This window comes from Arachis duranensis, chromosome 4, assembly GCF_000817695.3.
Source record: "Arachis duranensis cultivar V14167 chromosome 4, aradu.V14167.gnm2.J7QH, whole genome shotgun sequence".
Classification (NCBI taxonomy): Eukaryota; Viridiplantae; Streptophyta; class Magnoliopsida; order Fabales; family Fabaceae; genus Arachis; species Arachis duranensis.
The window spans coordinates 11,466,791-11,485,080 of record NC_029775.3 but is presented as its reverse complement, the minus strand read 5'-3'; the positions used below and the strand labels follow the sequence as shown (position 1 = coordinate 11,485,080).

At 29.2% G+C, this 18,290-nt stretch overlaps 1 protein-coding gene across 1 annotated transcript; it reads left to right on the top strand.

The window, feature by feature from the left end:
- Positions 1-2,900: 2,900 nt before the first annotated feature.
- LOC107483321 (gibberellin 2-beta-dioxygenase 2) lies at positions 2,901-7,803 on the top strand. Its single transcript, XM_016103944.3, has 3 exons — positions 2,901-3,289; positions 7,043-7,370; positions 7,561-7,803. The coding sequence occupies exons 1-3, from the start codon at positions 2,901-2,903 to the stop codon at positions 7,801-7,803; spliced, it is 960 nt and encodes a 319-aa protein (XP_015959430.1).
- The last annotated feature ends 10,487 nt before the right edge of the window (positions 7,804-18,290 follow it).

Genomic DNA, 18,290 nt, shown 5'->3' with positions numbered 1-18,290 from the left:
GAATAGAGACACAAAATTTTGTATTTTTGTATTCTGTTTGGTAATAAATTAGAACAAATTATGAAAACCTAATTTATTAAATAAAAAATAAATTGTAACTCTGTGTCTTTTTTGTCAGGTTAATACAAAATATACTAATTTAATGTCTCTGAATATAATATTTTTGTCTATATCTTATCTGTTAGATACAATTTTGTGTCTCTATATTCTTATCTTAATATTTTGACTTATTTTTAAAAATAAATATAACCTTACTTAAGATGACTAATGAACTAACCACTGTACCAACCTAAGTTGATTTACATACTATTGTTTTGGATGTTATATTACGTATGATAGAATAAATTGATATTATACATTATTTGGTGTAGTTAACAAATTATCTATGCTTATCCATCATAAATCTTATCACTTTTTTTGTTTCTGGTATTGATCCATCATGAATCTCGTATTTGCAAAATATTAGATACCGTTATATACATACGGATGCCATATTTACGAGTCTGATTAAATTAAAACATATAAAATTATTTTCATTTTTTATTCTATTGTGCATTTTGTTGATGAAGCAAAATATTAGTGAATAAACGTCATTAAAATGATATTTAATTTATACATAATAAATATTATTTGAAATATTATAATAAAAATGAATATTTTAAAATTCAAATTTAAAACAAAAACTTGTAGGTTATAAAACCATAAAAATTAAACTAATTATAAAATACAGTAATAATCATTTTTATTATATAATGAATAATATTATAATATATAATAAAAGTAATTATGATATATACATACATACACTTTTAGTATCATTTATATCATTATATCAATAATTAAATAAAATAAATTTAAATCAACAGTTATTAAAATGTTCTGAAATTCTAGAAGGTTAATAAATTTTGGTGATGACAAACACACAAATTTTTTATATTTTATTAATTTTAGAAGATATTTTGAACTATATATATATATATATATATATAAAGAACAATGTTATGCACATCACTATATGAAAATTTTCTTTGGTGAATAATGAAATTGGGTAAAAATCAGATTGGAGATTCTAACTAAAATTTTTAAGAGAAATTTGCATTATTGCATTGATATTTTTTTATTATAAAAAGGACAATTCTACATTTTTCATTAAAAAAATACTTTTCACCATAACATAATCCTCACTATATATGTACACTTTACTTGAATAGTTACTACTATTTTTTATTATTGAAATAATCGATAAAAAGTGAAAAAAATTACTCTTTTATGCCGGGAAAAAAAATATGTGTAGCTAGTGATGTACCAAAAAGTGAACATTCTTTCTTTTAACACTCACCACCTTTGGGATAATTACTTTTTCTCATAAATAATGTCTGAAAAATGTGGTCATTTATTACATGAACAAATATTCCTCTTAATAATTGAATTACTATCTAACGAAGTTTGATTCAGTGCCCATCTTATATTATTTACATGACTTGGTGGTGTATATGGTTGGTTCTATTTGTATGAAATTGATTCCAAATAAAATTAATACTTGTTATCAGAATTAATTTAGTAAAATTAATTTTAACATAAATACCCTAATTTTATGTCTAATAAAAGTGACTTTAAACAACTTTTTTTTTCTCTAAAAAAAAGCTCAGAATTCAATTCTAATTAACGGAAAATATTGGATTTGAAAGTTCATTTCAAACTGATAACTAAACTAAAAATCAATTTTCTTTAATGTTTTTATTACTATGTTTTTAAATTTTAATTATGCATAACAAAATTATGTTGTCATGCATCTAATCAAATGATGACATTATCATTGATAATTTTTTTTATTCCATTATCTTCTAATGTGATAGGTCAATGATTAATTAATTATAGATCTAAATTTTATACAAGGATTCATTGTTAATTAATGAATTATTATATATATAAATGAAGGTTGTATTTAAACCATTAACATTTAGGCTGTGTTTGTTTACATAGACATGATACTAAGATAAAGACACAAAGATATAAAATTGTGTTTGGCAGAGAAGACATGGATAAAGACAATGTGTTCAGAAACACTGAATTAGTATATTTTGTATTCATCCTGATAAAAAAGATACAGAAACCCTAACAAGAGACAACTTATTTTTTATTTTTTCTTTCATTATTCTTGTTAATTTTCATAATTATATTTTTTATTATTATATTTTTCATCTCAAATTTTTTAAATAAAAAAAGAGAGAATAAATTAAATTTTCATAATTTGTTCTAGTTTATTGCTAAATAGAATACAAGAACATAAAATTTTGTATCTCTGTCTATCAGTGTCTTGTCCTATCCTATTCTCCGAAACAAACGCAGCCATAATTATTTAAGTGGACGAATAAATTAACTACTTCACCAATCTAAATTCATTTTATTATTAGTCAAAAATCACTTCAATATTTATACTTTTTCTTGTGTAAGAGTCTCTTTTATTTGTGTACATTTTTTTATTGTCCTTTTACTAAATCTTTTTTTTGTTAACAATGATCGATTTTTAGAATTTTAGGTGATAGAATTCCAGATTTTATATATATAAACTTTTTACCTGCATAATATGTGTTTGTAATAATATAATAAATGGTGTTTTTTGTGCATAGATTCGCTCCCATGATGGTTTGTTTCTGTATAAATAGACCATCATTCTTGTTCACATTTCCTCACTTCTTGCCTGCTCTTCTTCATCATCAATCCCATCACACATATAATAACCTTTCTCTTTCTCTCTATCCATCTTGTTATTTTTCTTTTCTCATCTTTATATAATAATAAGGTCCCCTATTCACTATTCACCAACACACATATTATATCCCTTTAATTCTTCTACATACTTTCAACACCTTGTGTGTGTTCTAACTTCCATATAAGAAATGGTGGTAGCTTCACCCAATTCAATCCAAACCGAAAAGATTGTATCCATCAACCTTCCCACCATAGACTTATCCAAAGAAAGAGCAACGGTTGCAAAGCTGATCGTGAAAGCCAGCGAAGAGTATGGATTCTTCAACGTCATCAACCACCGGATTCCTCAACACATAATAGACAACATGGAGGAAGCCGGCTTCGACTTCTTCGCCAAGCCGGCTTCCCAAAAGGCGAAACTTGCATCCAATTACGATAGCGTTCGGCTAGGGTATGGATGCAAGAACATAGGGTTCAATGGCGACGTTGGTGAGGTGGAATACCTCCTTTTAAATGGAAGTGCTTCTCATATTTCTAAGATTTCCACAACCATCTCCAATGACCCATCAAACTTCAGGTATGTGCACCCATTTCTTTTTTTGTTCTTTTATTTAGAATGTTGTTGTCCATTACTTTTGCATTATCGCACTCTTTTGTTTTAAGAGAATGACATATCTTTTCCATTAATCTTGTAGTGTTTTGAAGAGGTGAGATTATTGTTTTTCGTTTTAGGTTAAAAATAGGTCGGATCACTATTACCAATTTTCAAAAGAAAAATAGAAAATAAAATAATAATATTACATATCCAAATCTTTTTATTAACCAAGTTTAAATAAATTGATCAAACATAACAAAAATTAGTAATGATTGATATTATTCTAAATTTTATTATTTAATTTGGTTGAACTTGGTTCATAAAAAAACCTAAATGTATAGTGTTATTCAAAATAAAATTTTAAGTAATTAACATGAGATAACTTTTTTTATTATAAATTAAATTTATTTTTTATTTTTAATTTTTTTAAATTTAAAATCTATGATTAAAAATACCCCAAAAAAATTATATCCAATCCCCAGCTATAAACTCTAAATAACTCCATTTAACAACTACTAGATAGACAACTTTTTCTTTTGTATATTTATTTATTCTCCTCTTTTATACAATATACTCCAAATACTTTTTTCTTTCTTTTGCTAGTTATAGTATAGTGTAGACCAAGTAATCTTCAACATAACAATAGGAGATTAAAAATATTGTTTATATTTATTACAGATATTGTTTAACTATATGCATAAAATGATACAAATAATTAATATTGTTTTGTAGTAGCTAGGTTGTGGTGTATGGAGGTATATAAATAATAAGCTAGTTGTAATTATGCAAGCAATGAATAATGATAAGGTTTGGGTTGGGAGGTACGTACCTTGGGTATGAGTTGTAAGAGAGCAACAAGTAAGGGAGAGAGAATGTAGTGTTGAAGGTTCCAATGCAATGCCATTCATTCTGAGTGATGGAACCATTCTTTCTTTCTTTACACAACAGCACTTGTACAGCTTGCTCTATGCATGTATCTCTTAGTGAAGTGGTCCTTCCTTCTTTCTATTATCATCCAATTTTCTTTTTCTTAGCTACTAAAATAATTTTTTTAACAGTTGTTTATTTTTTAGCTGTAATAAAAATAACTACTAATATATTTACTAGTAACTAAATATTAACCGTCTTATATTTTGTCGCTAAAATATTTTAGCGACAATTGTATCATTATTGATAAAAATATTTTTTGATGAACGACAAATATATAACTACTACAAAAATATAAATTAAATAAGAGACATATAGTGGCCATTATATTATTGTCACTAAAAATTTTTTATTAAAAATAATTTTTGTTGTAATATTATAAATTATCATAAAACTATTTATTTCATAAATTTAAATTCATAATTAAGATATATGATTGATTATATATTTAATATATTTTTTTTCTAAGAAATTTTGAGTTTTAAAAAGTGTGAATTATGCATAAGACTTTTTTTATTTGTTTTATACTTAAAATTTTTATATAAAAAATTAAATTATAAAATTTATTTAGTATAAAAATTTTAATATCATATCATAGAATTACTTATTTTAAAAGTGTAAGTTAATAGATAAAAACATAAATAATTATATATCTATCAATAATTAATGACATTAGTTGCTTCTCCCACTATGTAACACTATTGTAATTAATGACCTTATGAGTGTGTTTAGAACACAATAAAATTAGGATGATTTGATTCTAAAATCAAATTCTTTATTTGAAATGGATAAAAAAAAGATGAATTGATCATTAATGTGTAAATCCTATGTATTTATTTTAACACTTCTCTCAAATATTTTTACTTTTTTTGTAGAGTTTGATTGAAATTAAAATAATTTGACATGTTAAACATATGAAAAAGTCATTTACCCTATTTGAATTAATATAAAAGGGTTTGGAGATGAAAGAGATGGTAGTCTATATTGGTGATGATGGTGGTGGTTCTTGGTGATATATATTGGAATATTGTATAACAAATAAAAGATAAAAATATAAAATCAAATTATTATATAAATCTGTAAATCAAATTAATTCCTACTATCTTACATAATTGCTCCAAAATTCATTTTCAATTTAATTCGTTACAAACAAATCAATTATTAAAATATGTTGTTGCAAACACACCTAACAATACGATTTATTTATACATATTTATTTTTAAATTTATTATTTTGTGAATATACATTAGTCTTAAAGTAAAAGTTATACTCTATTCTATGATAAATCACTAAACGGATAATTTAAAATCAGTTATTACTTATTAATTAAGTTACTTTTATTTTCAAATATCTAAGTATTTGTACATCCAATTGTGTGGACGCGCAATTTATCCATTATGTTTGGAATATCCGTTATGCTATAGGTAACCCTTGTTTTGCACCTTTTAATTAACTAGGCGATAATTATTTGCATATCATTCCTATATATGTTTGAAGAACTTCTAATATTTCAAATATACTTATCCAAAAATTCTAGTTTAATCATTTTATTGTAATTAAAAACATAGTCAGAATTAGTCTATCAAATATTTTTAATCCTTAGAGAGAAAAATTTTATGTGTACCATATATAATATAATACATTTCTTTCAATTGATGGATGATACAAATTATGTCTATATTTTTCCATATATATTTAATGGAAAATCAAGCATAAACATCATCATAAAATATGAAATTTGAAATAAACATAAAATTTCAGTTCATCGGCATGTTAGCATGTAGCATATATATTTTAATTTTTTTGTTCTCACACATAAGCTAATTTAAGATCTATTTTAACTAGTATATATATTATTAGTTGTTATGATGTTAACAAATTTATAATTAAGTCCTTATATTTTATTTTTTTAATTAAATTTTATATTATTTTTAATTTTGTAATTAAATTTTTATTAATGTAAAAAATATTAAAGTTAATAAAATATGTATCCGCAAATTGAAGATACCTACAATCAATAATTTAATTAGATCTTTGATCACATGTTTTTCAAAAAGAATATTCTGTTAATTTTAACGTTTTTTATACGAAAATGATCTAATTATAAAATTAAAAATAGTGTAAAGACTTAATTAAAAAAAATATAAATACTTAATTACAAATTTAGTAAAATAATAAAGATTAATAGAATAATTAAACTAGTAAATATATGTTAGGCAATGATCTAATTCATTACAATCTTGTATTGAGTAGAATTGAATTATTAGAGTGTACGTGGGATTATAAAAATCTATGAAGTACGGATACTTTGTTGAGTTGCCGTATTCATATATAGAACACATTTTAGACACGACATTTATCTGACACGCATGTTTATCGTGTCCAATCGTATCTTAATAAAAAATAAAAAAAAATTTTAAACACAGTTAGACACACTTAAATACCATCATGTATAAGCGTGTCCAGTCTTATGTTAACATATATTCTTGACATGAGTTTAGAAATAATATATATTATTATTAATATTAAAATAAAAAATATTTTAAATACTTTTAATAATTAAAAAAATATTAAATATCTTATAAAATTTTAAAATTTGTATGTTAGGCGTGTCCATATCATATTATGTAGTATATCTAAATGAGTATCCGTTGATGATAGATAAAAAGCAGCAGAATAGCACATGGGGCTATATATGAAAACTAAAGGGTAGTCCTAAGAGGTGGGATTGGATGTCAGAAATTGAGAAACACTTTTACCTGTTTGAATGCAACTGATAGTGAATAGAGTATTGGAATGATGGTGCAGGTATAGGGTGGTGAGTGCATACAGAGATGCAGTGGAGGAGTTAGCATGTGAGATATTGGAGCTGATGGCAGAGGGTTTGGGGGTCCCCAACACTTCCATCTTCACAACCTTCATCAACCACCCTGATAGCGACTCACTCCTCAGATTCAATCACTACCCCCCACTTCCACCTTCTCTTGCCTTTGGGGACCATTCTGACCCTCAGATCATAACCCTTCTCAGATCCAACCCTGTTTCTGGCCTCCAAATTTCCCTCCAACATGGTCTGTGGATCCCAGTCCTTCCTGACCCCAAAGCTTTCTCTGTTAACGTCGGTGATTTATTACAGGTATCTATCAATGCTTCATATATATGATAAGAGAGAGCCAGATAGACATAACATGTTACCCATGTACAACATCTTTAAGGAAAAATAAAAGAAACATGTTACTTATGTATGTACGTCTTATGTTACATAAAACATCACGTGAGTTCACATATATTATTAATTAAGAAGAAAAATGTTTGTGTACCATCAGGTTATGACAAATGGAAGATTTGTGAGTGTCCGGCACAGGGCGGTGACAAACTCAGAGAAGGCAAGAATGTCAATAGCATATTTTGGGGCTCCGCCACTCAATGCGTGTATCGTTGCTCCGCCGGAGATGGTTACACCAGAGAGGCCCTCCCTACTGTTTAGGGCATTCACTTGGGCTGAGTACAAGAAAGCCACCTACTCTCTTAGGCTTGGAGACACCCGCATTGACCTCTTTAGGAATTGAATAACCAAAAACTTATTATCAACCTTTTATTTTTAGACAATGACTTATGTCATGCATGCTTAAATTTTTTTGCTTTCTAAGGATAAAAGTATTTTGCACTACCACAGACTCTATAGAAAACTATACCAAAATATTATATGATAGAATTAACTAAAGAATTAGGTGAACATTAAAACTATATATACCTAACAAGTTACACAAAAAAGACCTCAACTCAATTCATGAATTAACATTTTACGGCACTATAAAATTATCTTACACTAATAGGATCAATGGTATGTGTGAAAATTCATGGTGGAAATGGAATCCGCTGTCATCATCAATCTCTATTGTGAAGGATCAAGTGAAGAGGGTGAAGAACTAGAAAGAGGAAATTAAAGAGATGAAGAGAAAATGAATGAGGAAATTAAAAGCTCTACTACTTGGCAGAGAAGTGAAACGGAGAACGAAGCTTACTTTATACAAAGCTGGAACGAAGTTACAACTAATCTTCTAGTAACTTCTAACTTCTAACACAGCTGGCTTTAACTAACTACCAAAACTGGAAATTTCTCTAACTGAATTCTGTTAGCTCTCTGAAGTAGAATAACATGGGAAAAAAAAATCTTATGCTCTAATCTATAACCGTAAATGTTTGGTAAATAAAACAATTTTTTTTTCTCTAACATTATTGATCTATAAAATACAAAAGCAGTTGGCCGTTGCTAGTTGCCAATTGCCAATTGTCATCGCCACACAATCACGAATGCATAGCACCAAAGTATAAACTATAAAGTCTGCTTTTTTTTTTTACTTGGGCTTGGGCCAGAAGACTGGCGCGAACCGAACAAATGATCCATCTGGATCAAGGAGACCCGACCCATACACTGAAAAGAGCATTAGGGCTGGGCCCATATTTTCACGAGGATCGTCCTCTTGGGCTCTCATGTTCGACTATCTATATATATCCACCCCACTTACAATGCAACTACAACATATCTTCGACTATAAAAAAAAAAAAACAAAAACAAAAATCACCACCAACAAAACACTCGGTTCCAACAAATTTGGATTGGTGGAGTCAAATTTTGTCATGCAGTAACTTTTATCAATAATGAATAAAAAAACAATTGGTTCTATTTTCAAAGAATACGCTACATAAAATGTTCCAAAAAATTTAAAAGCTCATAAAAATATTTTTAAAAGATCAAGATAACAAAAATCTCTTAAAATATTTTAAAATATGATAAATAATTAAAAAAAGTTCTTTCTTTTTTATAAATAGCAACAGTTTTTAAATCAAACAAAAGATTTGTACATTTAATCTAAATTTTTATAGAAAAAAACTATTTAAAAGATCTATAAAGAAATAAAACAAAATTTGACTTGGTGCAAAAAAACTAAACACCAAACAAACAAGAACCTCACAAAACAAATGGCTTAGTTACAATTAAAGCTCTTCATTTTTGTAACTATTTTGTTCAGTAAGGACTCATTTAAATATTGCCAATTAAATCACGTTACTTTAATTTGAATTTGAATCCTTTCGATTGTTATTTTATCAACCATAATTGTTAAAAAGAGGAAAAAAAACAAAGAATAAAATATTGATGAGTTCCAATAAGTAATAACTACAAGTAAGCCCTACACTCCAACTCATGCTGAATGAAGAACACAGGTCAAAGTTAAGCGCCAAAACTTAATGCGATAATTCAGCTAAATTTGCGGCATAATCTTTATTTTTTATTAAAATTAAGTACACACAGTACTACTATAATAATCTGGAAGTGTCAACCCTTCAGAGGACACAAGCACCATGTCTATAATTGGTTGAATTTTGGGTACTTCAACTCAGATTATAACTCAAACAGGTCAAAGTTGTTGAAACTTGTGAGCTGAAAATTTGGAAACAATCTCTTCGATGTTGTCTTCATTGATAGTTCACTAGTTCCTTCGAATAAGTGTTGGAGGTCCGAATCTCATCTTATATATGCAGTAATCTATTTTTTTATGTATTTTTTTTTATGTATGTGAGTCTTCACTTTATTTCGGTTAATTACTACTAATAACCTATTATATTCTTATTGCAACATTATTCTTTATTTGAATTATATGTTCAATTTAATTACTTAACTATTGTCATTAGTCTCATATTAGTACTATCTCCATTATTCTTTACTATGTTATTTGTTGACTATCGTCTTGACTTTTTTTACTAAGAAGATTAGTTATAATCCAATAGATTTTAGATTCTCATAGTTTATACCAAAACAAGAAGATTTTATATCACATTGTTCTTAATAAAAAAAATTCAAGAGCAATAATTTTGTAATGATGTGATGATTAGAAAAGGAGATAGAAGCGACCTTAGTCCTTACTTCAATTCCTTCAAATAGAATATTCCTTTAATTCTTAGTTTTTCTTTGCTTATAATTGACTACATTGAAGGTTCGTAAGTTTACTCAAACCACTTGTCTAATTATCTTAATCATGTTTTGTTGGACAAAACAAAAAGATGGTCACTTCAAGAACGTTAGGACGTCATTGACATATTTATTTTTGATTCCCATACTGCCATCAAATATTATATTAATAATTTTTTAAAGACGAAATTGGCTATTTAAAAATAGCTACATGCATAGAAAAAAAATTAATTATTATATATTTATGAATAAATATATGTATTATTTAATTTATTTTTAATTTGTATTTTATATTTTAATACTTTTATATTAATAACTTGGATTGGAAGTGAGTTAAATTAGCTCATGAGTTTGTTCAAACTTCATTCATTAATAGCTCGATAAATTGAACTCGTAAACTGGTAAGTCAAGTTTGAGTATGGAATTAAGCTCATAAATTAAATGAGCCGAACTTGAGTTTAGATAAGTTCAGCTTATTAGCTCGTGAACTGGATCGATTATATATATGTGTATAAATATTTTATAGTCATTTTTTATATATAATTTTAATGTAGGACATAAATAAAAAATTTATAATTGATAGATAAAAATTTATAAAATTTATCTTTTTAATATTTTTTAATATATATAATTTATAATTTATAATTTATAATTATAGATTCTGTTCCTATTATTTGAGCCAGCTCGTAAGCTTTCGTTGAGGTGAGTTTGAGCTTACGAAATAGGTTTGATCGTTAATGAGTCGGATCGGATCATGAGCCAAGCTTACTTATCACGAGTCAAACTTGAACTTGGTCTAACTCGACTCACTTACACCTTATCAATGACTCATTTAATGGCTATTTTTTATATATGCCTCACAATATTTAATTTTTCTCATTTTTTGCCTATATTGTATATTAATGTCCTTGTTTAATTTTTTTTTAAGACAGTAAACACTGATGTGGGATGAAATTATTGAATTTTTTCTTAAAAAAGGTACAGCACACATCAAAATAAAATCAAAATATTAATATAAATTAAACATAAAGCAATTTTTATTGACAAGATGATCAACAGTATTATTGTCATAGGATAGGGTGTAGGAGGACAATTCAATCTATAGGGTGATCATAATTATTCATAGTAACTCCTTAATTTCAGCATGATTAAGAGAAAGTGTTCTATGGCGTAAGCAATGATTTAATTTCACATTAACATACTGCTTCAACCATGCATGCTTTACATGTTATAATTAACTAAAGTTTCATCTATGATATTTTTCTAAAATAAAAAAAAATTCTTGTATGTCATCCTTTTCTCAGCAATAAATTAGTGAAAGTTTAATTATATTTTGTTTATTGCTTTTGTTATGATAATAATTTTTTCTAATCTTAAAATGCTTTTCGGATTAATTTATCCAAACGGATACAGCTTCCCAAATTTTCCAAGGACTCTTCCAAGGATTTAATTTAATATTTTATCAGAAAATAAATTAAATATTTAGAATTTACTTTTATGTACCAATAATGTAAAAAAAATTATAAATATATCTAATTATATATTATCACATCTTTTTAAAAAAATATAACTTATTATTTCAAAAGTTATTAACACATAAGTTTAATTAAATAATGACTTTATAAAATTTTTTACATCATCAATATATTAAAATTAAACTTAACCATTTATTTTATTCTTTTTACTTCCTTAATCCAGATAGTATCCAAATACCATTGTTAGTTTGTTACTAATTTACCTCTTGAACAAGGTACTATATACACATACTATTTTTCTTTAATTTTATTTTTATCTTTTTTAAGAGATACTCTATATATATGTAGTAATTTAGTTATTTGATCGAAGTTCGTTATAAGAAAGTTGACTAGTAATAAAAACATATTCAAGTGGAATGTGACCTAGAATTCAAATAATCCTTTAAGAAAGAAAAAGAAAAAGAAAAAGAGAGATATATCTTGAACCTCGCCTCTCTAATAAAAACGAAGGACAACACACATGAGATATTGATCGGTACAAAATAGTGGGCTGTTACAAAATATATACAGAAAACTCATGTACAATTATTTTCATATGAAATTAATAGTTAATAATAATTAAATAATAATTTAATTAAATTTATTAAATTATTTAATAATTTTTAAATATCAACTTTACGTAATAAATATATAAATGGGTTATATATATTAATTAGCCGAATATATTTTACATTAAATACTACATAGACTCATATTTCGTTTTTCATAATAATAAAATTCTAAAAAATGTGAGTTAAACAAGTTTTTTACAGAATAAATTTATAATCAAACATTTCTCTTATTATATTACCATTTACCAGTGTATTAATAAATATTAGCATACAGTTATTTTGAATATTTGAATAAAAAATGTCTTAATTATAATATTAAATATTTACTATTTCAACTAATCTCATATTTGTTATTATTATACGTATTTATAAAATGAAAGACATTTTAGAAAAAAGTCGTTAATCAAATTTTTTTTATATTTCTTTTATATAATAAATAAATCATTTGGGCAAATTAAATTGGTATAGTGCCATAAATACCAAACCCCATAATTAATTTGGTGTTTCACATAATTCATCCATAATTTGGGATTATCCCATGTGGTTTTGGCTAGATATATAACAATTACTTGTGTCTAATCCAAACCCACCACTACTCTATTTTTGTTAAACAAGGGTTGCATAAGACATAACTCTAATTCCTAGAATTTCCAAAATTGAAACATAAGACAATTCTCTCCACCGATCTTTAATTCAAACCACACTTTTCCTCTTGAAAATCTTTTGAAGCCAATAAGATTAATCATTGATCCTAATTTATATATACATGCATGCTTATTAATCCAACTTGTGGTTGGATTATTTCAGTTAAATATAATTAATTAATGATCAAAACTGAACATGTTTTTCCTTATAATGGGAAATCAAACACAAGCATGCACTTTTTAGGTTTCGGGTTGGAATGTTCATCCTTGCATTTTGAGGAAATGACTTGTGGAAATTGCAAGAAGGTGCTGGCCATTAATTAATTAATAACCTCATCGGTTTCTTCTACTTAAATATTATTATTCGAATAAAAACTTGTGGCTCTGAACATTATGCTATTAAAATCAGTTTCGCGGAACAATGGTTGAGGAACCATATTGAGTTACGACGTTAAGTTTGCAACATAAATTATAATAAGTTAATTAAAATTTGAGAGAACGAATTGAATTATAAAGTTAAATTAAAAAAAATATCTCCATTAAAATTTTAAAATTTGAATTAAACTCATAAAAATTTAGAAACCAAATTAAATGTTAAATCTTTAATTCTTTATCCATCACACTTCACGCAAAGTTATTGTGAACGATCATTTATTTTTGGTAAAAAAAGTGTTATTTTTTCTATTATTATCTTTTTCTATTCTTCTCTCAATTTTTTATTCTGGGGCTGCGCCAACTATCAGGTGAGTCTCTTTTTTTTTGTCTCTTGTTTCAAAATAGCGTTGGGTGTTAGTGTTTGGAGGATTAAACTGTTTGATGTCTTTGTTTTGGTTTGGTTGAGAATAGAAAGGAGAAGGATGTGATTATTTTGCTTGGGCAGAGCTTGAAGGGCAAAATCCACAAATTCAAAGACTGAAGAACAAAGCAAGTTCGTTGAAACAAGAACTGTAGAAAGCTGAAAGGAAATCTGCACTGGCATTTGTTGTTGGAATTTTTGGATGGACAACGGCTGGACTGTTGCTATATAATCGACTTAATTGAGGTTTAGGGGGTTAGCAGTTATGTTTGTTTGCTTTGCTGTTGTTGTCCCTAGTTTAGAGGGAATGTCAAGTGTTTAGGGGATTGAAAAAATTGACATACAGTTAAGGTGATGACAGTGATGTGTTAATTGAAACTTTTTGGAAGTTGTATGTATAAAGGCATTTGCTATAAACATTATCAAGTTTTTGAGTGAAATGAAAAGCTATGAGTTCCTATATTTTGACATACATTATTTGACCTTGTAAAAGTTTAATTCAGTTTGATCTACCAATAAATAAAAGGCTTAATTTTCCAATTGACATAACTATGCTGCTAAAAATTTATTTAAATCATTAGATAATGAAGAAGTCTTAAAGTAGCTTCTGTTAACCATTACAATATCCAAACAAGCCTTAAATATAACCAGGAAAAGATAACAATACAAAAGAGATCAACATAAAACTAGTAGTCTTAAAGTAGGCTGTCTAAAGTATCACAGGGACATCAGCCCTTGGTCATTGCCACATTCATCACAAAACGGAAGGTAAACACTAAAATCAACTATGTTCTTCATCCCAATACTTTCCAGGCCCTAGGTGGTGATTTTGCCATGAACTTCAGGGTACTCCTTGATGGGCTAGTGACTGTTGCTGTCGATGGCTGGGGTTGACTGGCGCTACTGCTGTATCTAGCTCTCTTGGAGGATGTTTGTGACTCTTGGATCCCTCCAACTTATGTATTGCTCTTTTTCTTTGGCTGAAATTTTGTTATTGGTTTTGTTGTTGTCTTGGCTGGGATCTTGCTGGGATTTGGAATCCTAATTGTGCCAGCACCTTTCTTGGCTTGTGGAGTTGCATTATGCTATAAACAATAACAACAAACAGTGATATCAAGGGATTGGGTTCAACAAATTGGATTCATCAGACAGTAACAATAATCACATATAAGAAATTGTGTTCAAATTGACAACAACAACTTTACCTTTTTTGCTAAGGCCTCCACCTTACATTTTCTAGGACAAGTTCTTTTGTTGTGATCAAGTGCAAAACAATAGGAACATTTTTGTTGTTGTCCAGTCCTGGATAATTTAGCCAGTGGTCTATTGTTGCGTAGTTCATCACCAGTCTTGTTCTTGCTTAGTTTTGGATGCCTATTGGTTTCCTAAACACTGGTGGCAGCACATCATCATTCTCAGTTCGGGCTCAGAGATTTGGTCCATTCACTGGGTAGATTACATGTTGATAGCAGTCCACGTAGATCTCTTTCCTATAGCACTTGTTCACATAGTTCTTAATACCTAAACACATTTTCTTAATGCAACTCATGGCATACTCACAAGGGTAACCTGTTAGTTGAAACTTTCTACAGGAGCACTTATGTAAGTTTAAGTCCACAACAAATTTGTCTCTATTACCCTGACTGCTAGACACCTCATATTTGTCTCTATCCGCATATATGGCCAACCACTTCCCACCCTTATCAAACTCTCTTTCAATTTTCTTGTTTATTTTTGACAAAATTTCTCCAGCATATGTAACTATACTTTGTCTGTTGTCAACCCACCTATTCATTAGATAAATCCTAATATCTTCCAACATAGACACAATGAGTTTTCTCTAGCCTCTACAATAACAGAATTAAAACACACACATGTTGTTTAAAAGTGTATCAACTCTAGAAAAATAATTAAACATGGACTTACTCCAATACTTGGCAGGGATCTTCATGAGATGATTATAAGCTCCTTGATCAACCAGCTGAATCTCCTTCATCCTTTTCTCCCACTCCTGGACATATGTTGCCTTTGCAGCCTTCCACATCATCATTTTTAACTAAATACCTGAGAACCTTTTTCTGAAATTGCTATATAAGTGCTTGACACAAAACTTATAATCTATGGCAGGCAGCAACTCATCAAAGATAGAGATCAATTTCTTGGAAGCAGAATATAAAAACAGCACCAGTCAATAACAGCACAACATGAATTAAAGACATAATTAATTACACAAGTTTAGGTGAGTACTGCTTAGATTGAGAGTTACCTTTTGTTGGTCGCTCATGAATGTACACCACCTGATCTTATCAACTTCCAAATTGTCACATAGATTCAACAAAAATCATCTCCATAAGTCTTTTGTCTTTGCTTCAACAACAGCATAGGCAATTGGTAAAATCTGATCGTTGAAGTCCCATCCAATGGCTGTTAGAATTTGACTCCCATATGGAGTCTTGATGAGCATCCATCAAGGCCGATCATGGGTCTGCATACCATGAAACTCCATTTGCAAGCATCCAAGCAGATATAGATCCTCTCAAATCGTGGTCTCATGTCCTTACCAGGAATTGGTGTCTCTAATTGAAATTCAGGAGGTCTCTCCACTTGTATCTAAACAGTGGAACCCGGATTTGACCTCAGTAACTCGGCAGCATAGTCATGAATCCTCCTATATTGCTCTCCATAAGTACCATTAATCTCATCCATGGCTTGCTGCTTCACTCTGGCAGCTTTGGTCTTTGTGATATCAATATTCCACTTGCTATGAGTCTTCTTTATCAAAGTTCTCAACTTGATTTTAGGGTTCTCACAGATCTTCTTCATAAAAGCCTTACTCAGCCATTGAAAACTCATGATACCAATTTTGGTTGCCTTACTGCATGTGTGTTTTTTGTAACAGATGTTCAATTGCCATGTATCTTCTCTCTTCATCTTATGGCAGTAAGTAAACCACTTGTAACCTTCTTTACAAACAACTTTGCACCTATGGCTATCACATTTTGAGAACCATATTCTTCTGCCACTGTGCACAACATAGCTAGTTGCACATTTCTTAAAAGCATTCCTATCTACCTACATTGTCCCAACCTCCCATTTATACTCCTTCATATTCTTCAAACTCTTATACAATGGATACTTCCTCAACAAAGAATCCCCTTCAGCATCACTTACAGGGACATCCCACAACTCTTCACTCTCATACCCATCATCTTCATCCCTTAGTCCAGTAGCCACCACTTGCTCCTTTCCCTTATTAACACTGCCACTAAATTCTCCTTGTACTCTCTCAGTTGGAACACTCTGTTTCATCTTTTGGAAATTTTTCGTAGTTGTGACTTCAACATCATACAAACCCCTATCACTATTCCAATCATCATCGTTGTCATCAAATGCAACCTCCAGATCACTATCGCCAAAGCTATTTTCACTCCACTGTTCATCACTATCTCCCTCATCATCATTTCCTGACTGGTAGTCATCATCCTCAGATTCATCATCACCTGAAAAATCTGACCTCTCTGACCTCTTTTCATCATCATCCTCCAACATATCATTCTGAGCTTCTGTCACCACCTTGGGCTTCTTACCCACCTTGGCCTGAGTAAATGATTGGGCCTTGTGTAACACAATTGGACCAGGCCCAACAGTCTCTGCAGTGGGTGCAGCAGCCTCACCACCATCTATGTCTTCAACTTTCTCAATGGTGCAACCTTTCCTAGTAGTAGCACTATCTTTGTGAATAACAAAAAACTCCACCATGTTGTCTCTCATTCCAATTCTGGCTATGTCCATTGCATCCTTGTCTGTGTAAAGCATCCTCAGTCCTACATCTGTTTCATCTTTCAGAGACTTATACCACATTGCAGCGATGTTCTCTGCCACATATCCCTGTTCGACCACTATCTCCATGGCCTCGAACCTACTCCACCTATCTTCATCACATTAGTCCACTATCGAAGTCTCAACCACCACATAGTGTAAAGGTTCACTATCAAACCCAAACTTCCCCCCATGGTGTATCTTGACACTAAAATAACTCATTCTCTTAACAATCTAGACAAACACAATAGACTTCATAAAATTCTCACATTGATCAACAACAATAGAAATGCATAAATACAATCACTAGGGCAAAATAAAAACTTCCAAAACAAAACAAGAAACGAATATGAAACTATAAAACAAAACAATCACATATCAACATGCATCATTACATATCAACATGCATTAAGATGAAAATCAAATAGGTTGAGGAGATTTGATAAGGGAATACCTAATACGATCTTCTTCCAAAAAGCAAGGGTTTCAAAATAATTGCTGTTGTGGACCTTTAACATTACTGAAGGACAATGTCACCTCTCTAGCTACGAATCGCAACCCTTGAGTGACGATCGGTAGGTTTTTTGTTTTTGTTATCGTTTCGTGCTTCACAAGAAGAAGAATAAGAAGAAGAGTCAGGGTAAGCATGCGTTCTGTCCAAAGGCGAGAAAGATTACAAGTCTATTAACTCCTGTCCCCTCTCCCTTACCACGTTGGACACGACGTTAAGAATTTCACAC

Excerpts from the sequence above, each read along its gene's own strand:
- LOC107483321 (XM_016103944.3), top strand. The coding sequence starts at position 2,901 with ATGGTGGTAGCTTCACCCAATTCAATCCAAACCGAAAAGATTGTATCC. Across the intron at positions 3,290-7,042 it reads AATGACCCATCAAACTTCAG|GTATAGGGTGGTGAGTGCAT; the intron begins GTATGTGCACCC and ends ATGATGGTGCAG. Across the intron at positions 7,371-7,560 it reads ACGTCGGTGATTTATTACAG|GTTATGACAAATGGAAGATT; the intron begins GTATCTATCAAT and ends GTGTACCATCAG.